Raw genomic sequence first — 27,837 nt, forward strand, 5'->3', positions numbered from 1 at the left:
AGTTTTCTATTGAGAATGAACCATTAAATGACCTTTTCTTGGTTCCAAGGTCTACTTAATTAGGAAAGAGGAAAGATCTAACACTAGTAGCTCAGCTGTAAGTACCAGCAGCCTGTGTAAACCTGATACCAAACAGAAGAGGCAGAGTTCCTGACAGACCCTGTGGGTGAGCTGGAATGGGTGTGGAAGCTGGAAGCAGGCAGGAGGCCAAGCATCCAATTAGTGGAGCAGACAGCCTGACCTTCCCTGTCTCCACGCTGCCCGTGTGATCCGATCCTCATCAATCCCTGTCCTATGTCAAATTCATTATCTAACGTTTATTGAACTTCCACTGTTAACATGCCGGAGCTGCACAGAGGAGTTAGAATGTATCCCAAGTCCAGAAACTTATATTCTTAATCTGAAGGGGTTCTTAACCTGAAGTCTGTGGACCTTTACTGGAACTTTACGAATGACATAATTTGGGAACATATTTACATTTGTGGATGAAGTCAACAGGTTGCATCAAATTCTCAGTCATTTATGACCCCTCAAAATGTTAAGGTGTTAAACAGATGAAAAAGGAGACCCAGCTTAAAGAGAGGCCTCTTCCTCTGTCCAGGTCATCCTTGGCCTGCACAGATACTCTGTCAATAAGACCAAAGAGTCCATTAATTTTTTTTTCAACAGCAGCATCACATTGTTGATCCATACTGAACTTACAGATAATTGTAACCCATAAATCATTAGTCTCTGCTATTTGGTTCCGTCTCTTCTGTAATTCCATAGTTGCTTATGATTTTTTCAAGTTAACCATAGGACCCTTCAGCAACTTCCACTCAATCCACTTAGAGCACCATTTTTTGGTTGTTTTGAGTCCATGACATAAAAACATTTTAAAGTTAGTTTGCCGCTAATATTACAATCAGATCCTATTTAGCAAAATCTACACCTTTCCTTTAAACAACTCAAAATGTCCATTAAGAACATTGGAACCCCACGTCTATAATATTAAAAATATTATAATTGAATAATATTGCAAATTATATAATTTGTAATATTATTCAATTATATCCTGAATGATCCCAGGCTACCAATGTTTGATGGATTTGTATGCCACTGTAAGAGTAAGAAGTCTGTTCCAAAGGATCTTGTGGGTTCCCTCATGGGCCACATCTGATATTTCTTGACAGCATCATTTGTAAATTCTCAGTGATGCTCCTGGGTTGAGCTGGTGCTTCCCAGTGCACATAAGTGCTATTGAGCTATAACTCTATGCCTCCATCTGGGGGGGGGCAGCAGCAATAACAATGCTAGGAATAAGATGGCCCTTGAATGATTCAAAGGCAACTGCCTTTGCACATTGTGTTCTATTACCTATATGCATTCTCAGAAATGTCTTGCATCAAAAATATTTAGTATCATTAATATAAAACCAGGTCCTCCTCCTACTTTTTTCCTCCTTCCCATCTTTCTCCTATCTCTTCTGTGATCCTGATACATTCTTTAAGAATCTGCTCTACTTTTTAGACTCTCTCCACTGTTGTCCCCATGGCTCTCTCTGGGTCAATTTTAACACCATTTTGACTCATAGTTACAGAGAGAACAGTTCTCAGCTCCTTTCTCCAGGGTCTCCACTTGGGTTCTGTCACCCCCATCATCTCTTCCACCTCAGGAAACAGACCAGTCAGTAGTCAGCTGTGGCTGACCTAATGCATCCCTTGGCAACATTAGAGAAAATTAAGTTTTCAGTGGTTTGCAGTCATTGGCTTCAAGGCATGACTGACTTCAAAATCCTTCCAGCATAACATGGGCCATGATTTGTTCAAGAGACCATTCATCTCGACCCCAAAACATTTGCCTATTTGCCAACACAATCAAAAGTCAAGATAGTGTTTCAGTGCAAAGCATAAGAATCCTGATAGACTGATGGTCCAAGAGTCTGTTGGACACAGGTCAATTTGTGCTTCTAGTCACAGTAAAATGGGCTTTCTGTGATAGTGTGGAGATGTGTCCGGCAGAACCACATTTCAGTATTTGACTGGATTTCACGTTTCTTCCTAGGTAAACATGGTGTTCTTGGTTGTAACACCATACTATATTTTTCTTTTGGTCAAGATTCTGTTTTATGTTCAATGTATTCTTTATACCACTTATCCCAGCATTTCATGCCAACAGAACATTTTGATACTGAATGTATGTGCTCCCTTAGTTTTTGTGTTGTTCCAAGAGAAATACCACAAGGATTTTCTTTTTCTTCGGTTTCTCATAATGTCTGGTGCAGCAGTTGCCCAGTTAGGATATTTGAACCTTCCAGGTCTAGACAGGCTAAAATCTGGACCTGCTAGGGTAGCAGCTTCTAGCTTAGGTTAAGTAGAAAAAAGTAACAGAAATCCATTTTTCTCCCACTCCGAAAAACTGTTGTAAATATTGAAAGCCTATTATTAAGAAAAATAGCAAGCACTGTTTAAGTTCATATTTTCCCTGGCTCATTTGTACAAAATTCTTCTTGTTCAGGGGTGGGGGTGGTGGAAGTATATATATATGCCTGTGTGTATGTATACATGTTTTATTTCTTGTGGCACCTACTATAAATTATTACATAAAGGCCGTGATGTGATTATGATTTATCTATTTGAAATGTAATGCTGAATCCTATAGAGAAATATTTATAATTATTAAGACAAGTCACTATACTGATGCAAATATTTACTTATGCCATATGTTATTTTAGTGCACAAAATTACCACTCTAAGTTTGAAGTATTCTTACCTTTAAAAAAAGAAACTATAAGTTTTCTAATTGAAATGGTATCATAGTTCAGTATATGTCATGCTTTAAAAATATCTTCCCATGAATAATGACAAGGAGAAAAACTGATAGAAAAAAAAGAATTCCATAAATCTATAATAATACTAACAAATATAGAAGGAATAGAAAAGTTACAAAATAGTTGATTCAGTTACAAAATAGTTGGTCATAATTGATTCAGGCAAGAATAATCGATAACACTAAAATCGTGGGGTAAAAATAAATTGAGGAGCAGGGTATCTACAGTCTCAAACTGTTTCCTCACAGATTACTCATTAATGACATTCCAGTGGAAAAATCTGACAAGTTGCATCTTAACCAAAGAAATTCAAGTTATCATCACCATTTAAGAGACACATTGACCCTTAGTACCTCTGTAAGTGCTGAGAAGGAAACTTTTTGTAGTTTTTCTGCCAAAAAAAAAAAAAAATTAAAAGCATAATCTGAATCTAAGCATGAGGAAACTATCAGACAGATCCCAATTGAGGGTTTGGGTTGGCCTGGGTTTCTTCCAAAATATCTGTATCGTGAAAGACAAAGAAAAGCTCATAACAATTTCTGATTAAGAAAGACTAAAGATGCGCAACAGCTCGAATGGATTATGTTCTGAATTGCCAAAAACGATTTTTCTGTAAAGCACTCTTATGCAGAGAAGCTGATCCATGATGGTCCCACACAGGTTTGAAACAAGAAGAGCTTGCACCAGGATGTAAACCAGTTACCTCACTGTACATGCCATTTGGTTCAGTTGACATTTTTCCCCTTGGCAAGACTTCGTTGATGAAGCAAGCCGGGTTCTAATTTGCATTCCAGATTACAGTCTTTATGTCACCACAGGTTGGTGTCAGACTTTCTGTGAACTAGTTGCAACCCACAGATACACTCAGAGTAGGTCTTCTAAAATTAGGATGGTATCGGAACATTTTGACAGAAATTGGAATATGACATGTAAATTAAAGAGTCATCTGGGATGAATTTCCTGAATCAGACAATAGTATCATGGTTATCTGAGAGAAAGTCCTTATTTTTAGGAGTTACCCATTAAAATATTTACAAGTGAAAGATCATAAAGTCTACAACTTGCGTTTGGTTTAACAAAAAGTTGTGACTCTGTGTGCATTCACATGCATGCATACAAAGAGAGGGCATATACATAAATGTGGCAAGTTGTTAAAAATTAGTGAATCAAGGTGAAGAATGTACTATTCTTGTACTGGTCTTCATTTTTTGTAGGCTTAAAATTGTTTAAAAGAAAGAATTGGATTGAGTGTTCTAGAAAGAGAAGATGCAGTCATGGCATGGTACCTGAGCTTGGGAAGTTGAAGGTCTTATTATACATTCATTCTTTGAAACAACCCACTAACCCAACTGTACTTACTGTCCAGAGTTATTGCTTCAGAGGATGGTCATAATCTTTGACCATGTGATTTGCCTTTTTTATCTGCATTCAACTTGGACTCTGGTCTCAGCTACTTTTATTGGGGGAAAATAAATAAATAAAACCATCTAATTTGTGCTTTCTGCTGAAAATCAGGTTTCCGAGCAGGAAATGGATGAAGTGATAGCACGCAGCACTTATCAGGAGAGCAAAGAGGCCAGTTCCTCTCCTGGCTTAGGTACTGTAATTGCACATTTTCATTCAACATTCAGAAGAGTGTCTCATTAAGTTCACCCAGGGGGCGCTCCCCAGTGCAATAGTATTGGATTCTGTAATTATCAGGGTTGGTGAAAGTAGCTGTCAGAGAGAACTAGTGCTTTCTCTTAGTTGGTACTTTTTCTTTCCACAGTTATTTAATGTGCTTCATTAAAGATCTAATCATGCATGCTTCTTGTACTACTCTCAAATACTTTGCAAAAGTGAGTTAACAGCATTTCATGTATTTATACACGATTCATCCAAAATGCTGTAGATGAAAGTAAGATGATACCAAAATATGAGTAATTTGATAGATGCAGCATATTACTCATCTAAAAGCCTGAGATTTCTTTATATGAATTTAAAAAGTTTTAATGTACAGAGAGTAACAGAGGCAGCAAAAATCATGATTTGTAAGTGGAAAAAAGTTCAAGCGGAGAAGGAGTGGCCAGGAGTTTCATATGAATTTAGAACATTGTCTTGCATTTTAAAACTAATGTTTCCTGTAGCATGGAAACCTAAAGAGACTCTTCAAACATTTCTGAGCTGGAGATTTTACTGATGTTCAGATTGATGTCCCAGAGGGAAAAGGAACTGAAATATGAGTTACTGGTTGTCAGAGAAAAAGTAAGGCATAATATTTTTTGGCAACCATGAAATACCCTGATTATTTGCATCCATAATTAATATATTTGAAGTGGACTCAGCCATAATAGACTCTTTATTCAACCATTCAATTATTCTGACCTGCCTGAAAGCTGCAGTCTCTTAATCCCAACATTTCACTCTATCAGTTAGAAAAGATTTTATTAAGCATGATCCATATGCCCTAAATCGCTTTTGCTTGTGGCATAGAATTTAAAATCTAAATTCTGAGCTTTTCATCCTTTAGTTAAAAATTAAAATAGATATCCATCCCTCTCCCTAGTTCTTTCCTAAGTTTCTTGAATGATGTTCATTTGTCCATTCATCCTTCAACCCATTCAGCAGATACCAATGAACACTTACTAGACAGCAGGTGCAATGCCCAGCTCTGGGGGTCCAACCAGTCAACCTCTCTGCTGTACCAATTGTGAAATAGTCGAGCAAGGCAGATGAGATACATCCACTCATCACTAAAATTTCCTGTGTATCTGGAAATGGAGGTGTGTTGTCTAAAAGACTTTGAAAATTCAGAGAAAGAAATTACTTCTAACTGGGGTCATTATGGAAGGAGGTAACATTGGAGTCAGGGCTCAGATCATGAGCAGAGTCTTGGGAAGTAGGATGGGGTGAGTCAGGGACCCAGGTAGACTGTACGCATCTACCTATGTGCACAGTCCCTCTGTACCCTGGCAGCAAAGGGAGCTTTTGTTTAATATGCTTGGTGCCTCCTTTTCTAGTTAAGTGTGTGAGCCTCTTAGTGATTTGAACTTCATCGTTTTGACAATACGGTGAATTCTTCCCCATGCAGGTACTCCCTTGAAGAGCCCCTCTCTTGCCAAAAAGGTGAGTCAAGACATGTTACTACCTACCCTGCTCAGCAGGACTCTAACCAGGAGCCCCTAAGTCAAGCCAGAGTGCCCAGCACATATTTCTGCCCATGAGTCCTTTATGTCACTTTTTACAGGAAATAGCAACCATGCTAATTTGAGAACAAATCCCCAAGTGTGTCTTTCACTTATTAAATATTCATCCAGGAAAAGAGTAGAGCAATAAAATTAAAGAACCAGAACTGCAGTTTTAAAAGTAGTTTTTTAAAAAACTGCTCCATATTAAAGCAGGCCTGAGTTTTGGGGGACCTGTGACTTTAAGGAAATGGTGGAACATCTCTAAATCCCACTCGATCTGGGCGCAGAGTTCTCCCCACCCCCAATCAATTGGCTGGGCCAGTTGGCTTGGGATTTCATTCTGTGTTCTTATCCCTTCCTCCAGTGTGTTTCCTGGGATGGTTGATAAACTACTGCTGTGGCTTTCATGATCATTGCCAAAAATGTGACCACCACCACCCCCAAACCTCTAAAACCAGGGTCTGGCAACAGCAGTCACCTTTTTATTCTGTAATCGTTAATTTAGCCATTCTGAAAAGTAAATGGAGATGGGCGTTTACTATCACAGCTGTTTTGAATGACCGTGGATTAGAACAAAGTGTTCTTGCAAAGATAGGAAGTAATTAGTTTCAAATAATCTGCTTCTGGTGCATTTTCTGAGAAAGCGGAGACATCCAGCATTTTCTTCTCCAACAGGACTCCCTTATTTCTGAATCTGAATTCTCCCAGTACTTCGCCCACGATGTCCAGGGCCCCTTGTCAGACTTCATGGTGGCCGGCTCTGAGGATGAGGATCACCCAGGAAGTAGCTGCAGTGCCTCTGAGGACGGCAGCCTGCCTCCCAGCTCCTCCAGTAAGCAGGAAGCCCCAGTGGGCCCTGGGCTCTGCATTCCAATAACCAAGTGCTAGTTTGCACCTCTCCACTGGAGGCTATGGTGGTTTAACTTCCCTGGTGCTAAAATGTGAATGGAGAACTGGAAAGCATGCCTCTGGATGAACAGAGGTCATCTTTCCACCCTGACTAAACACAGTTTACTCTTGGTAGATGCAGCCACTGTAATGATGGGCCACTCAAGTGGACAGTAAATGGGCTGAGTGCAGACTCCATTCCCAGGTGGGGAAGGTTGGCTACCCCATGAGGCAGATGGAGGGACCTCAGGTGATGGAAAGGCCCAGGTATGGGGGACACATCATTGGATAATTCCTTCTAGAGAGGAATTATCCACAGCAGCATTTAGGTTGGACCCCAGCAACCTGTGAGACATCATGGAAATCAAAGAGTTACAAGTCTCTGTCTCCAGACAGCACACAGTCTACGTTAAATTATCCAGAGGGCTAGGGATAAAAGGGTGGGGGATACCAGAAGGAAAAGGGGAGCCATAGGCTGGCCATCCACTCTGAATAGAGCCTAAGACGTCATGTCACTTAAGCACGGTGTCCAGGGGTCAGAGGTTGAGTGTCTGCAGTTGTGAATGCCGCCAAATGCTCCTGTGTTGTGATGGGATTCTATTATCAGACCAGGCCAGATTCAGGAACTTGGTTTCATTTGACTTTTCTCTCTGCCTCCTCCAGCTCACAAGGAACCAGGAAAAGCCAGGGCCAACAGCCTTGTGTCTCTGGGAAGCCAGAGGACCTCTGGGCTCTTCCACAAGCAGGTGACAGTTGCCAGACAAGCCAGTCTTCCTGGAAGTCCACAGGTCCTCAGGAACCCTCTGCTCCGCCAGAGAAGGGTGGGCTGCTACGACGCCAACGATGGCAGCGATGAGGAAGAGTTCAGCAGAGAAGGTGACTGCGTTTCCCTCCCAGAATCCCTGCCAGGTCCCAGCAGGCCTCTGACAGAAGACCACTCTAGGCATGCCTTGGTGACGTCTCCCAAGATCACGGATGTCAACAAGCAAGAGGAGCAACGCCAGAAAACACAGGTCAGCAAGGCCTCCTCAGTGCCCCTCCTGGGCAGCTCGTTGTACTTGGAGGAGAGTGTTCCAGAGGGTATGGTGGATGCTGCTTCCCAGGCAACCAGCCTGCTGGGTTCTGCAGAGGTCCCAAGGAATGGCCCTGGAGGCTCAGGAAGAAAGGAACTGTCAGGATCCAGAAGTTCACCCAAATTGGAATACAAAGTCCATATAGATACCCAGAGTGTGAAGAGCACAGAGAACCCTATTCCCCCCCAGAAGAGTGAAAACCTGATGTCCAGGCACAAACCAGTGGCCAGGGTCAGCCCACACTGCAAGAGGCCCGAGGCAGAGTCCAGCTGCTCAGAGACAGAGTCCCTGACTGACAAGGCTGATGGACCATGTGGTCAGGACGTAAAAATCCAGGCCACTGCCTTCAAAGAGACTGTCACTGGTCTTCTACCAGATGGAACTGCCAAGGAGGTAACTGACTTTCTCTTGGTTACTTTGAATCTAAGTGAATATTGTGTGACTGAATAGGGGCTCTGTTGGTAAGCACAGGGAAATCCACCTCAACAAAAAGGATGCTGGTCTGGGGTGTAGCTCAGTAGTAGAGCACTTGCCTTGCATGTGTGAGGCACTGCGTTCGATTCTCAGCACCATATAAAAGTAAATCAATAGAATAAAGGTATTGTGTCCATCTACAACTAAAGTAAATATTAAAAAAAAAAAAAAAAGATGTTGACAGGAGAAATATCTTTCGGGAGAGTCATTCATTTAATGGGAGCCTATTAGCATATTGGTAGGTCATCAGTCCTGAGGTCATTCAGCTAAAAGCGATTGCTCCCTTACCTGTACACAGGGCCTCTAGTGGAGGATGGAAAGGCAGTATGGTGTGGGTGGAGCAAAGCCCTGGGCCTGGTACCAACTGCTCCACTGACTAAGTGGTATAAGTTGAGTGACTACTTAGGCAAGTTACTGAGTCTTTTTATTTTTGGGGGGGGGGGGGGGCGGTGGGGGTGGTTACCGGGGATTGAAATCAGGGGCAATCAACCATTAGCCACATCCCCAGCCCTATTTTGTATTTTACTTAGAGACAGGGTCTCACTGAGTTGCTTAGCACCTCGCTTTTGCTGAGGCTGGCTTTCAACTCACGATTTTCCTGCCTCAGCTTCCCAAGCCGCTGGGATTACAGGGTTATTGAGCCTTTTTGAGCCTCCATTCTGGCTGTAAAACAGGGCTGGTGCTGTCTGCCTGGTCAGGTCGGAGTTGGGGGAGCCACCAAATCTATGTTCGCGGGGATTCTCTTCCACTGATAAGGTTATGAGTGGTCCTTACTATAGCTTGATTATTATTATGTCACGTGAATAAGGGGGGTTATAATCATTTAGAAATATATAATGCACCCACATTAGATGCAAGTTAATTTTTTGTTACTACTTGGTTAGAATTATCAAATTGTTCATTTTTTTATATTTTGATATATACCTCTTCTTTAACAAGGAGAGAGGAATTAATGTTGTTTATTAATCTGCTCAACATAAATAATTTCTCTTTATCTCTGAGCAAACAACCTGAGGTGACTTAATCAGGCCATATTTGAAGATGTTAATTGGCTTATGTAAAAATACATGTAAATAGATCCAGAAATGAAAAATCAAAAACACTATATGAGATCAGAAGTCCTTTTTTCCAACCCTATTTAAAACAAAAACAAAAACTGGGTGTCATGGCACATGCCTGTAATCCCAAAGACTTGAAACGTGGAGGCAGGAGGATTGTAGGTTCAAAGCCAGCTTCAGCAACTTAGCGGGGCCCTAAGCACTTAGTGAGACCCTGCCATAAAATTAAAAATGAAAAGGGCTGGGGATCTAGTTCAGTGGTTAAGCACCCCTGGGTTAAATCCCCAGCCTCAAAAGTAAAATAAATTAAAAAGTAGAAATATACATCTTTTTTTCCCCTCAAATTATATCTTACCTCTAACCAGCAGGAGTTTTGGTTTTTTTCTTTTTCCAACCTATATTTTATAAAATAATGTTTAAACAATGGGTATGTTCCATTTTTTTCAAAAAGTATCATAATCAGTTTTGGATAACTATAGAACACCAGATCAGGATTTTTATTCATAATGATGTCTATCTATTAAAAATAAGAGCCTTTTGTACTTTTGAAATTATATTCTCAATAAGAACTTTTGAGCAGCATTTAAAACTGATGCAAAAGAATTTTTCTCACAAAACTTTTTGTTCCAAAATTTAATTTAATGATATACAAAAAAATAGAATGCATTGCTCTGAAGTATCCTCAAATATTGGAAGTTGAAAGCAAAGCCAGGGGGCTGGAGTTGTGGCTCAGTGGTCGAGCGCTTGCCTCACATGTGCGAGACACTGGATTCGATTCGCAGCACCACATATAAATAAATGAATAAAACAAAGGTCCATCAATGTCTAAAAAATATTTTTAAAAAATCAAAACCAGAGAAAAGCTTTGATGAGTAGGTTTTCTATTGCTTTTATTTAATTCTTTTTATTCAGGCAAAATGTACATAATGTAAAATTAACCATTTTAAAGTACACAGTTCAATGGCCGTGGGTGCATGTGACGGCCACCTCTGTCCCATTCCAAAACTCTGCCACTGCTTTTACCTTACACTTACCTTACCTTACTGAACCTGAATGGAGTTAAATGCTAGGAAGGTTCCCCTCCCCTGGTAATTGACATTTTAAAAAAATGAATTTTTACAAGAGTTGCTCGGACACACTGTACCTCTCACTTCTCTTCTTTGCCGCCACCCTTGGGCCACTTTCTGACTCAAATTCAGTAGATAAATTCCAAATAAATCCGATTTAACTTTCTAATAAGTTCAAAAAAAAAATTTTTTTTTCCTCAACGAAGAGTAGGATAGAAGAAAGCAGGATAAAGTCATTGACACTTGGCCTGAGAGAAATCTTAAAATATTAAAATGTCAGTTTCATTTAGCCAGATTTGTCGTTTCCCTCACTACTAAGCTAAGGAATTGACTTTACAGTCTTGGAAATCTCTAAATAGTATTATAATAATACTGCCTTCCATCTCGGGAGCCTTTTATATGCCATTTTATAGCTATTCTCACTTAAGCATCTTTTATTTAAAACCCCATCGTGAGGGCTGAGGCTGTGGCTCAGAGGCAGAGCACCTGCCTCACATGTGTGAGGCCCTGGGTTCAATCCTCGGCACCACATAAAAATAAACAATGGCATTCTGTCCATCCACAACTACAAAAAAATAAAAAATTAAAAAACCTCCATAGTGAGACTTATCATTCCCATTTTAAAGCTGAGGAAACTGGGTCTTGGGTCAGAGGAACAAGACCACGCTCTTTTCAGGTCCAGATCTCCTGGCTCCTACTCCAGCCTCTTCTGACTTTTCTCAAACCACTCTCCTCTGCTCTGTATGATGTTGTCTTATGATGCAGAAAACCTGAAAGCCATCAGCAGTGACTTGTGGTTGTAATTGTACCAGGAACCTCTGGGGAAGCTGACCCCTGGGGATGGATGTGTCCCGATTGACTGTGGGCCAGCCAGTATTCTGTGTCACCCTGACCCCGGACATCTCACAGAGAACCCCCCCGAAGCTGCACCAGAGTGGGGGCAACAGCCTGTGACTGGTGAGATTAATTTATCATTTGTTAAATTTAAAAGTAGCAAGGCACACACCCTAATAAAAGTATTACAAGTGGATAATTTTGAGGAGGGGAAAACTTCTTATGCGAATTTATGATGTTTAAATGCTGCCTTCACTTAACAATTTGACTAGACCATTGTGTCTAACTTTATACCTTTTTTTTTTTTTTTTGGTATTGATGATTGAACTCAGGGGCACTTGGCCACTGAGCCACATCCCCAGCCCTGTTTTATATTTATTTGGAGACAGGGTCTCACTGAGTTGTTTAGCGCCTCACGTTTGCTGAGCCTGGCTTTGAACTCAAGATCCTCCTGCCTCAGCCTCCCAAGCCGCTGGGATTCTAACTTCATAGTTTTAATTCCATGTCGATGGCATCCATTTTCAGGCATCAGTACTATTTTCCCAAAAATGTGTCACAAATGAGACATGAGATAAAACACAAGGATTTTCCACCCTTCAGAATCTCAACACACTGCTTATGTGAAATCAAGTGCACTGAGAATGGCGACAAAAACCTCCACCAGGGAAAGTAAAAAAAAAACAAATATTGGAAAAAGTGTTGATGAGAGATGGAGTGATGTTGTGGAAGCAGAAATCGTGTCAAAATCAATGTGACCACCTAGCATCTTGTAGTCATCCAGAATAATGTTGCAGAATGAGATGTTTCTAGTCAGGGTGAATTTCAATAACTTGTCAGCCTTTTTAGTGGAAGTTGCAAATTTGTCTTTTAAACTTGCACTTTGGTGGGGACACTTTTCTCAGTGGCTGAGAACCGCTGGAGGGCCTCTGAAGTGCTGGCAATCCCTCTGCAGCTGCCACCAGAGAGTCTTTGCCTATTGCAGTTCCTGCTCTCTGGTGAGCAACTATGGCAGAAGAGGGACATGAGAAGCCCCACTTGGTAGGGCTGTCCTTATAAATAAAAAATTTGGAAACTCAGAATATCCTCCCGATATTTTGATGGCCACTCACAGAAAAAATACAGGTCCCTGATGCTTTGTGATCTGTGGCTCTTTGTCCTCCTGTGGATGAGGCTGTTACCCTGGTTTCTGTTCTTTACGGTTCACACTCACTCACTGACCCAATGTGAAAAACCAATTTTATTAACAGCCTGACTTTTGCAAAGTGTGTTAGCTTTAAGGGGTTTTATTTGAGGGAAGATAAGTTATATGGAGGAAGCCCTCGGGGTCACCTTTCAAAAGAATGCTTGATCTGAGGCCAGCATCAACCACCCATTTGAAGAGTGAATATTCTATAAAAGGATCCTCTGGAAGTTTCCTTGGAAGGGACGTTTGCTCTGGAATTGAAGGGGAGGGGCAACAAAGGGGCATTTTTTTAATCACCAGCCTAATGCAGAAATCCTCTCCTTTCTCTTTCCACATGAGGACGTTTTCCTTAATTCTGTGCGTTTGTGACTTAAATAAGTGGGTGTTTGCATGTAAATTTCTCCTGGGTTATATTCCATGTAGAGAGACATCAAGCCTACCCCTCCCCACTTCCCCCCCACAGAAGAACTGCCTTCCCTGTGTGTTACAGCTTCTGACCCTTCCCACTGCAGGTGTGTGGGTGCTCGCCTGTCTCCCCCTCTCTGGACTCCCTAGAGATGATGAGCCCTGAGAAAGGAGCAACTTGTCTCCTGGGCATTCACTGAGCAACCAGTTAACACTGTGCCAGGAACCGATACTTAGTATTTGTGCTATGTTCAATTAACATATAATTCATGATACCCATTATCACCCAATTCTTAAATGTCAGGGTCCTCATTATGAGGACTGACTGTTGAGTTATAGTGACACCCTGGCACCCTCTAGGCTTTTGGGGTGTATGAGAAGTATTACACATTTTACCTGGTCCCAAGCCAGACTTGATGGTACACACTGCTAATCCCAGCTGCTCAAGAGGCTGAGGCAGGAAGGATCGCAAGCTTGAGGCCAACCTGGGCAACTTATCAAGACCTTGTCTCCATGTCTCTTTTAGAGGGGAGGCAGGGAGGTACCAGGGGTTGAACTCAGGGACACTCAGCCACTGAGCTACATCCCCAGCCCATTTTTGTATTTTCTTTAGAGATAGGGTCTCATTGAGTTGCTTAGTGCCTCACTTTTTGCTGAGGCTGGCTTTGAATTCATGATCCTCCTGCCTCAGCCTCTTGAGCCACTGGGATTACAGGTGTGCACCACCACACCTAGCTCCATATCTCTTAATAAAATAAAAAAGGTCTGGGAATGTAGCTCAGTAACAGATCACATGCTTATCATGTGTGAAGCCTTGGGTTCAATTCCCAGCATGGCAAAATAAAAACAAATAAATAGATAGATAGATAGATAGATAGATAGGTAGATAGCATCATCCCTACAATTTTATCAGAGCTTCTGAATCCTTTTTGTGGATTTCTATTTCTCCTTCCTAGTCAAAAAGTTGGTCCTGCCGAGAAATTGACTGTTAATCAAAGCTTGCTTTCTTCTCATTTGATTATAAGTAGCTTAGCTACTTTTCAATATGTAGGAAGAATATTCTTCAAAATATATTCTTTTTTTATGTAAAGATCCCAGAATGCTTAACTGATAAAGAAGGAACACCTTACCTTTTTTTTCTTTTAATCCTTTTTAAGATTCCAAAACAATGTACGTGCAGCATGATAGTGAAGCCTGTGGCACCACCTGCAGGCTCCCTGGGTTCAAGTCCAAGCTTCAAAGTTTGACCAGGGAATTGACCCTGGGCAAGTCACTCATATCCTAGGTTGCCCACCCCATGGTTTTAGGGGTGTTTTTTTGTTTTTTGGAGGAATCAATGAAGTTTTTCACAGATAACATTTGGAGGCCTGTCTAGTATACAATATACACTCAATAAATTTTATGCACATGATTTTTCTAAGGAAAAATACACATATTTCACTGCCTAGAATATAATATACATGCAGTTGGATACATGCATGTACACAGACATGCAAACAACATGATTTTTCGAAGAAACTTTCTAGAAAGGAATAAAGATCCACTTGCTATTGTACACAGGAGTGATCGGCCAACCAAGCAAATGTACCGGTGGGGAGGTCTGACGTTGAGCCCAGGCAGATGGAACTGACCCCTAGTGGGTAGCTCTTAGAAACCAGGAGGAAGAGGCAGCCCAAAGCAGTGTGGGGAGTGTAGAAGTCCTTGTTTGCCACTAAATTTTTAAATAACTCTCATGAAATGCATACATGATTATTATTTTTAAAAACTGAGAAAATAATAGTTAATAGAGAAATTGTTAGCATAAAAATCATCTAAGCCCCAGGGTGGGGAAAAAACTCTATTAACATTTTGCTATGCATCTTTTTTTTTTTTTTTTTTTTTAACGAATGCTGCTAGTATGGAACTCAGGTCCTCATACACTCTGGTCAAGTGCCCTACCACTGAACTATGTCCCCAGCCCACTATCTAGTCTTTTAGTCCTGTTGTGCATACATGAGTATGTGTAAAATATATCACTCACAGTCCTATGCTGTTTCTTGGGGTAGGGGGGGACAAAGTACTCCAGTGTTCACCTGTACCTAACAACCTTTTTTTGCCTCAGACAGAAGATAATTGAGCAGTCTGCTGGGGTGACAAGACTGATCCTAAGCCTGTGTGATCAATACAGTCCCCTGCAGCCTGTCCCATGCCCTAGCCCCTCCACAGCAGCACAAATGCAGCCTTCTTGAGTGAGGAAGCTACACTGATGTCCCCAAGTCCTTCCACACTACAAACCATGAGTGACAGCTCCTGGGCCTTTGGCCCAGGGCTGTGCCCATTACTAGGCATTTGGGGAGTTTCCAAATGAAGCATTATTTTGGAAGATGATATAAGGCTGCCTGCACGTAACTTAATCTCCCTCAAATAAAACCCTTCAAGATTCACACTTTGCTATTGCACAACTTGCCTGGGAGGGGTGTATTCAGTGAGTGAATCTGAAATTGAAAACTCAATCTGCTCCTCTTGTCTCATTGCTCCCTGTATTTGGTGTTAGTAAAAGCAGGAAAATTATGCTTTGGGAGTCCAGGAAAGGCTGAGCAGAGAACACCACTGGATCTGGCTCTCTGAAGGGCCCTGGCCTCCCCAGAGGATCCAGGAATCTCGGTGCCTGTCTCAGAGATCCATACTTGCTATTGCCACATGCTGTCAACACAGAGGCCACAGGGTTAGGGTTCAGTCTACAGCGTGGCTGTAGATCCAGTTACATCACCTGTGAACGGTGACCTTTGACATGCTGCTGAACCACTCAGCAGCTCCATCTTCGTCTGCCCCAGGCCGATGGTCACAGGGCATTCCCCACAGTGTTGGGAGGAAAACTAAGTGCCTGAGGGACTCTTAGCATGGTGCCAACCTTCATTACTGGAAAAACTCGTAGTGCTAAGTCCTAACAATTACTTCATAATTATTCACAAAGGAACTTCAGGAGGGGGGAAAGCGCAGTTAGGATGATTTTATGTGAGAGATGAGGGATGAATGTAACATTTGGGGTAGATGACTGTTCTCAAACCAAGAGCATTCATGTGACTGAGCTTTGCACTCCGACCTATGACCCCAAGAAAACTGCTAACCCTGGTTCTTTTTTATGCCAATCTCCCCACCAACCCCGTTGCCAGGTGCTATGTACCAGAGGTGGATAGATTAGCCCAAGAGTATGCAGGGCTTTCCAAGGAGCCACCTGCAGGATAGCGTGGGTCTTGAAACATGTCCCATGAGTGACTTAAGTACCCCGTTTCCTGCCACCATGAGCGTCCATGCTTTCTTACCTCTGTGCTTTCATTCCGTTGCCTTTCTCACCTTCCTTCCCATCGCTGTGCCCAAACTGTCCTCGTGAGCACCCCTCCAGCCCCTACCCGCTCCGTGGAGGCTTCCTGCAATAGCTCAGCCTTCTAGCCCCACTGTGCTGAGCCTCAAGACGTGCCAAGGCCCCAAGTAGACGTAGCCCTGAGTCCCACCCACAGCATCTGTCTCTGGGTAGCATCTCTTAAGCTAAAAGGAGGCCTCTAAATTCAGAGATTAGACTTTCTTATGCTGTACCCTGTCCCTCCCGTCTCACAGCCTGAGGGACAACCCTCACCTGATGGGCCAGATGCTGGGACTGGGTGAGATGCGAGGCTCTGCCGAGTCCACCCCAAATCTCAGGCATCGCACAGAACAACTGCTCCACTCCTCCTGAGCTTCTGCTGTCAAAGAGCAGCTGGTGTAAAGAAACCCAAGGATTTCTGGTGTCCCCCGTCCTCAGAAATCACCAAGAAAGAGAAAAATGGGCAGGCTCACACGCTCATCCTGCCAGCTCGTCTGAGTTATTTTGGGGCGGCTGAAGCAGTGTGGTGTTTGCTGGATGTGAGCGCTCTGTAATTTGAGAGACAAAAACAGACAGACAAGAAGGCCCACGTGTAGGCTGTGGAATGTCCTCCTAAAAAAAAAGAAAAAAGGCTGAGATTGTTTATGGTTCTCTTTTCATTGCAAGGGCTTCTGTTTTCCTCCCTTTGCCCCTTCATCTTCTCTACCACTCCACTTTTTGTTCTCCACACAGGACCAAACAGCCCTCCGGCCCTGCTCCCTTCCCCAGGAAAGGAGGCCACCCATCCTGATCTCAGCAAGACCTCCACGGATGCATGGCAAGTCAGCAGGCCTGAGAAGGCTGGCCAGCCTGTGTTGCCCAGGCTCCTGGAGCCTGAGGCCCAGGGCAGATCTGCTGTGATGGTCCCCCACGAGTGCAGCACACCGCCAGGGGAGAAGGCAGTGACCCCTCCTGACTTCAGCAAGACTCTGGCCAGCTGCCATGGCACCACCAGAAAGGCAGCTGCCCCCAGAGTTGTGGGACCTGGGGCCGAGGAAGCAACACCAGCCAGTGCCCTCCTGCCACAAGACCTCATATCCCGGGAGCAGAGTCGAGGAACTCCAGCCACCCACTGCAAGGGCTCCAAATCCTCAGAAGACCAAGCCCCTGAGACCCCCCAGGAGGCCACTCTGCTTGAGGTCACAGATGCTGTGTCTGCAAGGGTGTCACGGGCCAGCCCCTCCCTGCCAGTGCCCACTGACAAGACCAGCGACACGTGTGATGGGGTCTCTGGGCACTGCTGCCCACTGGGGAGCAGAGAGAGCCTGGTGACAGACATTGACAGATTCATCAAGGAGCCAGAGGCTTCTGAAGTGAGGCCTCAGTCTTCTCAGAAAGGGGGAGGCAGGGGTCACCAAGGCACTTCTCAGGTTATGCTGCAGGCAGGAGCTGGAGGTGGCAGTTCCCAGCATGCCCTTCCAGTCACAGGTGACCAGACATCGTCCCCCAGGAAGGCCTTGGCCACTGCTTCCCCAACAGCCCCACTGTGGGCCTCCCAGCCTTCAGTTTTAGATTCCATTAATCCCAATAAACATTTTACTGTGAACAAAAACTTTCTGAGCAACTACTCTAGAAATTTTAGCAGCTTTCATGAAGACAGTAACTCCCTGTCAGGCCTGGGCGACAGTACAGAGCCATCTCTCTCCTCCATGTATGGAGATGCCGAGGACTCCTCTTCCGACTCCGAGTCGCTCACTGAAGCCCCACAAGCTTCCACCAGGGACAGCTGGTCACAGCCTCGTTCTCATGGGTCTTCTCCCAAGGAAGATCCTACGGAGTCTGAGGAGGAACAAATTGAAATTTGTTCCACGAATGGTCACCCCAATCCACCCTCGACGACTCCCGCTCAGGCTGCACCCTGCCCGGCTTTAGCCAAAGTTCTGCCGTTGAAGCACAGTGCGCTGAGCGAGTCCCTGGGAGACCCCTGCGAGACAGCGTCCTTCTTGCCAGGAGCCTCCTGCACTTCCAGCCCAAACTCTCCCCAGATGTTTTCACTCCTGGATCTGAGGGCTCAGGAGCAGGAAACTCCTGCGGAGATGAGCATTTCACAGAGTCACAGGACTCTGCGTGCAGAAGAAACTATGGAAGTGAACGGCCAACCTTCTAAAGTTGTGAGGCACGACCCACCAGTCACGCTCGGCTCCCCTCACGTGGTGAATGGTCTGGGACATGACTGGCTGGATGACAAAAACCCAGACAGACAAGAAACAAAGGCAGACACCACTGAAAACGTGTGCCCCTTCAGTGTGGACATCCCAAAGAACGGAGAGTCTGTTTTGGCAGACCTACACATCTCGGAGAGTCAAGACCTGGATGACTTGCTGCAGAAACGAAAAATGATCTCCAGGAGGCCCATCATGGCCTGGTTTAAAGAAATAAATAAAAATAGCCAAGGTTCACACGGACAGAGCAAACCAGAGAAGGACTACTCCACCATGCCAGCCAGAAGTCCCGACTCCAAAATTCAGATGTTGAGCTCAAACCACAAAAAGGGGGTTGCCATACCTAATAGCCCTCCTCCGCTCAAAATCAATCTTGAAAATAAAGATTCAACTAAAAAGGGTTCGGTGGAAACACTTTTAAGTAACTGTCAGAAACCCAAGTGCGGCCCGAAGCTGAGGAGACTCAGCATCAAAAGCAAAAGCAAAGTCTGCTCTGAGGCCCCTGCTGCTAATCCTGCTAAGGCTGGTGGGGCAGACCACAGGAAATCCTTAATTTCACCCCAGACCTCCCACAGAATGCTTTCCAAGGGAGCGTCACACCGGTTTCACATAGCTGACCAAGAAGAACATGACAAAAACACCACAGACACCCCCCAGGCTCCCCAGTGTGTGCTGGAGAGCAGGCCACCACTGGCTGCCTCTGGGTCACTGAAGGCCTCCGCATCAGACACGAGCATCAGCACATTCATTTCCCCCCTGACCTCCCCAAAGACGCTTCCTGAACAAAGCACGTATAACCGGTTCCACGCGGCTGTCCACTCAGAATCCACCAGAGGTTGCCCAGCGACCCCCAGATCTCCCAGGTGTGGACCAGAGGGCAAGGCACCCTGTGCTGTCTCTGGGCTGGTGAGTCCCGCAGCGTCCAGGAGCAGTGTGTCCCTGGCAGGGGTCAGACAGAGTGAGCCACGCACATCCAGTCAGATGGTCTCAGTGTCAGATGCAGCCCAACCCAGGGGGACCAGTGAAAAAGGAAGCAAGAGAATTGCTAGTGATCCCCTGGAAAGAACAAACCAGCTGAAAATAGTTGAGATTTCTTCTGAAAGAATGCCAAAGAATGCATGTGGTGACAAGCCTGCTGAAAGTGACAGACAGGGAGGGTTCTTGGCCCAGGGCAACTGTCAGGAGAAGAGTAAAATCAGATTCCACCAGTCAGTGGAATCATCCCCAAATCATCCATCCTCACTCGTGCCTCCTGCCCCCCAGGTGGAGCAGGAAATGCAACGATCCTTCAGTGTGGCCAAACTGGCTTCCTCCTCCTCCCCTCAACTGCCTGCTAAAAAGGCAGATCCCTCCCAGGGAAGATCAAGCCTGATGTCAGACTCCCTCCGGATGCCCAAGAATGACATACCAATGGCCCCTGCTGGGGAAGACCATCCCTACTTCACCCCAAGGCCAGCCACCAGGACCTACTCCATGCCAGCCCAGTTCTCAAGCCATTTCGGACGGGAGAGTCATTCCCCGCACAGCCCTGGTCGCTCCCCTAGGAATGGCCAGGTCCCTGTAACTAGCACGGGTCTCCCTGAGGCAAAGGCATCCAAAGGCAGTATTCTCAGCCTGGCCAATGGACAGGCTGTATATAGTGTCAAGCCTTTGCAGGAAATGTCAAAGAATGTCCCAACCATAGAGGAAGGCGACATCACCGCAGTCCAGGAGACAAGCTGCCTTGTCACAGACAAAATCAAAGTCACCAGGAGGCATTACTACTATGAGCAGAACTGGCCCCATGAATCTACCTCATTTTTCTCTGTGAAACAGAGGATCAAGTCTTTTGAGAACCTGGCCAATTCTGACCGGCCCACCACCAAGTCCGGGGCATCCCCATTTTTGTCTGTAAGCTCCAAGCCTCCCATTGGCAGGCGGTCATCTGGCAGCATCACTTCAGGGAGCCTTGGCTACCCAAGTGATGCAGCAGCGAGGTCACTGAGACGCAGCTTGAGTTCCTGCAGCGAAAGCCAAAGTGAATCCGGTGCTCTTCTCCCACCGATGACCAAGTCGCCGTCTAGCATGACTTTGATTGTCTCCCGGCAGAATGCACCAGAGACCAGGAACAAGGTTCCAGATTCAGACCAAAAGAAATCGCTTGTTCCTCTGGGAATCCCCACCCCAACCGTGACTCCAGCCTCTCCCATCAAGAAGAACAAGTCCTCGGTGCGCCACGCCCAGCCCTCCCCTGTGTCCCGCTCTAAGCTGCAGGAACTGAGAGCCTTGAGCATGCCCGACCTTGACAAGCTCTGCAGCAGCGAGGACTACCCTGCAGGGCCCTCCGCCATGCTCTTCAAAACCCAGCTAGAGATCATCCCCAGGAGGTCGCTGGGCTCCCCCAGTGGCTCCCCAACTGCAGGCCTTCCTGGCCTTGATGGACCGGCCACCCTTTCATGTCCGGGGAAGGGTGGAAACAGGGCCTGTCCAGGAAGAAGCAGTCCTACAGCCAGTGAGCCTGCAGCACCCAGTTCAGCCAACGAGGTGGGTAAAACCACCCAGGACCTGCCTTCTGGAAAAAGCTGGTCAGTTAAGTAAGTATCTACCCTCCCTTTTGTTTAAATAAACTTACATTATTTTGGAATAGTTTTTAAGTTCATATGAAAGTTGCCAAGGTAGTACAGGAAGCTCCCATGTACCTCTCACCCAGCTCTAACTGTTGTTAACATCCCACATAACCACGGTCCATTTGTCGAAAGTAAGAAATTAACATTGAGCAATCCTATTAACCAAACTACAAAGTCTATTCAGATTCCGCTAAATAAATTCCACTAATGTCCCTTTTCTATTCCAGGATCCAATCCAGAGTACCACATTGCATTTAGCCTCCTCTGTTTTCAATATAGTTACGGGAAACAAGTGCCTGCAGGGAAGAGTTTGTCAAAATGCTGCCCCGAGTAGCACATTCCCCAGGCACGGCACTTACTAAGCAAAAGCAACCTGCAAGGGAGATGGGAAGGAAGAGAAGGCTGCACCTCAGGGGGGAACCTGGGCTGTGGAAAGTGACTGCAGTCCAATGGGAATTTCCAGCATATTTTAAATGTTTCACCTGAGCCTACATATTAAATATTTTACATGTCAGAGTAAACCCCTGTATCCATCCCCTAACATCTTGGAGGAATCCCTGAACCCAGAGCACTCCTATTAGTATTGTCAAAAATTGTCCCAATAATTGTCAATGTGAAGGACATTCCTGCTCAGCATTCAGGGCCCTTAGTTTGGAGTGGGAGTTACAACTAGAAGAAAACATAAGCAGCAGCACCTCAGAAAATAACTGCCATATATTTGAATAGCATTCATTTCAAATGCATCCTTAGAAAATGGAAAAATTGCTTCCTCCTTTAATGTTTTCAAAATATACTTGTTATTTAGTTTGGATCAACTTGAAGTCTCAGTGGGGGACCAGCAGAGATTACAGGCTGTTTTGTCATCGGTGGGATCAAAATCTTCCACCCTCACTCTCATTCAGGAAGCGAAAGCACAATCAGAGGTGAGTGAAATGCAGAGGGTGCACAAAAACGGCAGCAGCATTAGTGGCCAGGTGCCCGTCGCCTGCTCTGACAGCCAAGGAGGGCGCGTCTGGTCCTGGAAGGCCTGGCTGGGCTGGGAATTCTACATCTCAGTCGGACTCTTGCCTCGTTTGCTGCCAGCTGGCTTCAGAAGCTAGACCTTCATGGAAAGTTCACATGCCATATTGGTGTCACTGCTATTTTAATTCCCTGGTAGCAAGTTACCACCTTTCCCACCCCCAGATTTGGAGTTTGTCTGCAGAGGGGCTTCTAAGCAGGACTGTGAAATGCTTCCAATGACCAAAGTCCCTCCAGCCACTTCACTGTGCACATTAACTAGTGAAGGGCGCCACCTGCAGGTAAAAGAAACAGTTACACCAATACAGTCCTCCTTGTATCCTGAGGCCTAGGAGTTTGGGAACCCCTGTATAAGACAAAGGAGCTAATTACAAATAAAGTCTTTAAATGAATCGGATGTAACAATAACAAAAGAGAGGATGGCATCACATATAGAATACTACTCTGAAGAATAAAAGCTTCTCAGGACTGTTCATAGAAATTCGAAACCTAAGAGTTGAATATTAGGAAAATGCAAATATGAACAAATTTTTCTTTCCTAGTAATGTATTTGGCTTACTAACTTCATCTACAAACACTGTTCTAAAAATTAAAATATTACCCAAAGGATGCTATTTGAGGTTTATTATCTAACAGTCTTGCCATTTTTTTTTTTTTTTTTTTTTTTTTTTTTTTGGCCATACTAGGAATTGAACCCAAGGGTGCTCTACCACTGAGCCACACCTCCAGCCCTTTTTAGTTTTTGAGACAGTGTCTCAGTAAGTTACCCAGGCTGGCCTTGAACTAGCAATCCTCCTGCCTCAGCTTCCTAAGTGGCTAGGGTTCCAGGCATATGCCACCCCACCTAGCCAGCTCTGGCAGCTAATAAGCTGGCAGGGATGGTGAGCACAGGGGGAAGAGGGGAGATGATACCCTTTTAGTTTCACCTCCCCTCAGAGTCTCAGCCCACTGGTTTGGGTGTGTGCAGTTAGGAAACACCTGGGCACCAAGCAGTTTTCACTTTCAGTGAAAGGAAGTAGTCCATCTCTCGCTGCCTTCTTGGACTTGTCATTACAGTAAGCAAGCATCTCACGCAGGAAGAGTCTCAGATCTCTATCAAGGTGGGAAGGGTGGGGTCACCCTCAGCCAGGACCCTCTGCTCCGAACATTTTATTTACAGTGTTAGATAATGTGGAGAAAGAGAAAAACAGTCTAAGCCAGCCTCATACACCAGGTGCCCATTACAGGAACCAGAAATAAAGTGGTGACTTTTTCTATGGACAGGATGCCCAGTGCTGCCCTTGCAGCCATCGTCTGAGGCCTCCCTCCCTCTGGTTTGATATACATCCCCAGTGTGGCTTGGTGTTGAAGATCAAGCCTACTTTCATCAGAATACAGCTCTCTCGCGCGTTCTCTCTCTCTCTCGCTCTCTCCCCCCCCCATCCTTCCCCCTTGTTTGCTTATTGTGTTCCCAAGCTGATTTCAGAGAGGAGGGGTGAGCAGAGACCGCCTCATTCTGCCATCTTCACACTAGCAGTTTTCTGCCTTGTTTTTTTTCCAGTGAGTATGGTTTGCAGGTGCTAAAAATGGAACTGTACAAAACTACTTCACAGCCTTTGGTGGTGCTGTGAGAGATGACAGAGGTCATCTCACAACCATCCCTGGTCTTCTGACTTCAGCACACCCAAGCCTTGAAGAGCACTTCATGGTTCATCTGGCTTCCGGGGTACTGTGCTGAGCTTCTCAAGCAAAATTTGGCCAGTTAGCCAGCTTCTAGCACACTGGTATCCTCACACACCCTGGAAAAAAACAATTTGAATGAATTAAAATATTGGTGACAACAAGTACTGCATTATAGGAGCTCTATCTTCAAATGTTCTGTCGCTTTGTGGTTAAATACCTGGGAAATACTCATATTCCATATTCATATTTCTTTACCTTCCAGAAGCTACACAAAAATCATTTACTGCCCACGTGTTTCCATTTTTGTTTAGAAGCCCAGTAGACATCCTTCTGTCTACTGATGTGTGCTTGGGCACAGGTATGGCTGAAGGACATTCTGGTATCAGCACATGTGCCTTGGTCCAAATCAGCTTCTTAGGAGAGAGAGAAAATGCTTAGAAATTAGCCCTTGTGACTTCCTAACAGGACCAAACACTTTCTTTTACCAGGTTCTCTCCCTTGCTGTTATAGAGTTGGTCTTCTGTCTCAGCTGTTTTCTTTCATCAAATCCATCTTTAAGGGTTATTTTTAGACTTGTTCTAGTGCTATATTTGAGAACACCTTGAAGTGATGGATTATCAATCACTTCATAAGAAAAAAGAACAATGCAGATCTTTAAAATCTTGCTGAATCACATGTCACATGTGGGTGAAGGAAATAAGTTCAGAATAATTAGCCCAGCCAGTTTATTTATTTTAAAATCTTTTATTCCAAAAATATCTTTGGATGCGCGAGACAGGGACAGTCTTCTGGTACTTAGTCCTACGATACTACTAAGAATGCTTTAGTCTCAATATCAGTTGAGTATTAGTTTTAACATAGTTTTTAGGTATTTTCTTCTTTCCTTCCCAGGGATTGAACCCAGAGGTGCTCTACCACTGAACTACAGGGTTTGTTTTGAGACAAGGTCTGACTGAATTGCAGTGGCCAGAAATTAGGGATCTTTCTGCCTTAGCCTTCCAAGTCACTGTGATTATAGGTGTCCACCATCACCCCCAGAAACATACTTTGTTTTTTATATTCTGAGTATTTTAGGACTGCTAGTTAATTTGCACCTGAAATCTAGTAACTGAACGTGCCAGAAGTGAGCATATAAAACACAAGGCCTCTGTCACTTAATCTTTTTTGCGGCTGTTGAAATTGGCTTTGCTAAATGTAGATGTAAAGAATTCTAGAATAAGGAATTCCCTTCAAGGTGAAAGTCTGTGCTATAATCAGATTTAGGAAGATACAATCTGGTGCCTCAAATGGCTTGAAAACGTGGGAATGCTTAATGCCCCTGCCCACATCCTGGTTCATGTTCACCTTCCCAGGGGTTCCACAACTGCAGCATAGACCCTCAGAACTTTCCACTTAAGCACTACCCAGAAGGGGTGCAGGTTGACCTGGGGACTTCTCTGACATTTCTGTGTGAGCTAGGGAATCACTGAGGCCTGGGATGGGCACCTACAGGAGGATTTAAGTTGGAGCGTCTCATTCTTGGCACTGGGAATATACAGTAAATTGTTTTCCTGTTTCTCTTGACTAGAATAAAGAAGATATTTGCTTCATAGTCTTGAATAAAAAAGAAGGCTCAGGTTTGGGATTCAGTGTGGCAGGAGGGACAGATGTGGAGCCAAAATCAATCATGGTAAGTGACAGTGCCATTAGGATACAGATTGAACAGGACACAGATTCTGATTATAACATTCAAAGGCTACTGAGTTGTGTTAGCTACTACTTACACAGAAATGGAAACATGGAGGAAGTAGTTCACAGTATTTTCATTGACAAAGAAGACTGACATATGACTGACATGTATAGACCACATGTCAATACATATAAGCACAGTTATCTATATCCTTATAACTTGCCTAAATATCTTATTTAAGCACTAGAAAAACCTGAGGATCAACTGACCTAACTTAAATTCACTTATAAAATCACTTCTTTCCAAAGAATAGTAATGTAAGATATTTTATCACTCAGAGGCCTCGAGATCATGAAGGCCACTTTCATTGGTCTCATTTGTCCTTGTATTCCTGTTGCCTCACGGATGCCACACACATTAGACACTAACAAGAAGTTGAGTAAAAAATATGTGCTGGTATTGACATTTGTAATTCCACGTCCCGCACTGAATGATTTTGATCAACTTAAATATTTGTCATGAATAAGAAAACTTGTCATGAGGAACTTGTCTTCACTACAGAGTAGCAGTTGCTGTCTTGCCATCCCTGGAGGTCATAAATGGATTCTAGCTTTTGTTCCCCTTTCCTTTCTCCTTTCCAGGTCCATAGGGTATTTTCTCAGGGGGCGGCTTCTCAGGAAGGGACTGTGAACCGAGGGGATTTCCTTCTCTCCATCAATGGCACCTCGTTGGCTGGCTTAGCCCACGGAGACGTCTTGAAGGTTCTGCATCAGGCACAGCTGCACAGACATGTCCTCATGGTCATCAAGAAAGGGAATGAACAGCCCAGATCCTCCTCCAGGCAGGAGCCTCCCATGGCCAATGGAAAGGGTTCGCTTTCCAGAAAGACCATGTCTCTGGAGCCTGGAACTGGTAAGATATCAGTTCAATAACCAGCATTCTGGTTAGACATTAAAAAAATAATGGCCAGTTCCTGAATCAGAAAAAGTGAATGTAGTGAAATATAGTGTTTGGGGATGCTTCCTGCAAAAGAAGTATTACAAACAATTTTGTTTAAAACTCCGTAGTGAAAGCCACACTGCTGAAAATTACTTGGCAGCTTCTCTCAACATCCTAAGGAGACACCATCATATTTACATCTCTTTGTTAGAACTTAAGTGGCTGGTAAGTAAAATCAAGGAATTCTTGTGACAGGGAAAATCCGTATTGAAGGAGAAATTCAAGAATGAGATTTGTCCCTGGGAAACATCAAGGTTGAGATTTTTTTCCTGTTTTGTAAGAACATAAGGAAATGAAAGAGCAAACATGTTTTTGTGTTTGAAAACAGACTGCAGCCTTCATCTGCTGAGAAGTATTTGCTACAAGGGATTCTCTGTGCCCCTCTGCGAGGTACTGCCTCAACACCAAGTACGCTTGTTTCTGACCACAGGCTGATTTCAGCCTCCAGAGAAGCACTGCACCCAGTGTCCTCCGCCTCTGCATTTGGGAATGACCTCTCTCTAGTCCAGAAGGCAGACAAGATCTACTGGAGTTGAGTTAGGCCACTGCCTTCTGGGAGGGGCCTTTTGCTTTCTTTTCAGCATCTCCCCCTGATGATCAAGGGTAGCTGAATGTCTCTGCTAAACTTGGCTTCACTGTGGCCTGAGCAATCTGTAAAGATTTTGCTGAAAATGGATTTGATTCCATTGAACAAATGAGAAACTCTACCTGTCGAGATTCCGACACAGTGGCTCTTCTGTTTTCCACTCCTAGAGAGCTGACACCTTTCCCAACACACGGAAACACCTTCCTCATCAGACTGATGCTCACCTTTGCCCCAGCACTCTCCAGTGGTTGGAGTATTTTCAGTGGGATCCTGGGGATTCAACCTATCAAAGGAAACATTTGGCACTTAATCCTAATAGCTTCCAGAGTTTTTGAGATTTACAACTCAAGAGAAGACCATCTTATTATCACTTATAATCCTGAAGTATTTCTGTAGCACCTCCAGACCACTGACCTTGAACCAGACCCAGCAGCATTATCCAGCTGTCAGCACCTTGAGGGCTGAAGCTCATTGCTATTCTTTGGGGTTTCCCTGCCCTGGGGCTCCCTGGTCCTATGCAGTTATTTTTTGGCAAACACTGACAGCATCTGATTTAGGCCTGATATGATAAGTTGCACATTGGAGATACCTGGAAAGCTTTGTCCAGAAAATTCCTCAATGAAATCAGAATGCTACGGAGTGGGGACCTGGCATCAGCACCTCTTTAATGTTCCAAGTGATTCTGAGAGGCAGGGCGCCCCTGGATGGGTTTTTTGTTTTTCTGTTTAACAGGAAGTAAAGTCACCTATTGAAAAATTGTGCCACTCCCCGTATTAGTAAATGTCCTTCAGACCAT

General features: G+C 44.4%; 1 protein-coding gene and 1 long non-coding RNA gene across 5 annotated transcripts in view; one reads left to right on the forward strand and one right to left on the reverse strand.

Annotated features, from left to right (window-relative positions):
- Pdzd2 (PDZ domain containing 2) overlaps positions 1-27,837 on the forward strand; it is a 234,053-nt gene that overhangs the window by 195,771 nt on the left and 10,445 nt on the right. For all 3 annotated transcript variants that reach the window (XM_027936223.2, XM_071612636.1, XM_071612637.1), the window contains exons 14-22: positions 4,325-4,406; positions 5,880-5,914; positions 6,652-6,808; positions 7,528-8,330; positions 11,349-11,493; positions 17,031-21,072; positions 21,911-22,028; positions 25,355-25,456; positions 26,098-26,368. In XM_027936223.2, coding sequence (XP_027792024.2) covers positions 4,325-4,406; positions 5,880-5,914; positions 6,652-6,808; positions 7,528-8,330; positions 11,349-11,493; positions 17,031-21,072; positions 21,911-22,028; positions 25,355-25,456; positions 26,098-26,368 — 5,755 coding nt within the window. The remainder of the gene's footprint in view (positions 1-4,324; positions 4,407-5,879; positions 5,915-6,651; positions 6,809-7,527; positions 8,331-11,348; positions 11,494-17,030; positions 21,073-21,910; positions 22,029-25,354; positions 25,457-26,097; positions 26,369-27,837) is intronic.
- On the reverse strand, positions 6,437-27,195 carry LOC117794754 (uncharacterized). Of its 2 annotated transcripts, none has more exons than XR_011707636.1 (3): positions 27,164-27,195; positions 16,572-23,903; positions 6,437-8,010 (listed from the first exon to the last, which is right to left on the reverse strand). It is a non-coding gene; the product is annotated as an uncharacterized lncRNA (long non-coding RNA). The 2 variants fall into 2 exon arrangements; XR_004618620.2 differs by having other exon boundaries at positions 6,437-8,017.

This window comes from Marmota flaviventris, chromosome 5, assembly GCF_047511675.1.
Source record: "Marmota flaviventris isolate mMarFla1 chromosome 5, mMarFla1.hap1, whole genome shotgun sequence".
Taxonomy (NCBI): domain Eukaryota; kingdom Metazoa; phylum Chordata; class Mammalia; order Rodentia; family Sciuridae; genus Marmota; species Marmota flaviventris.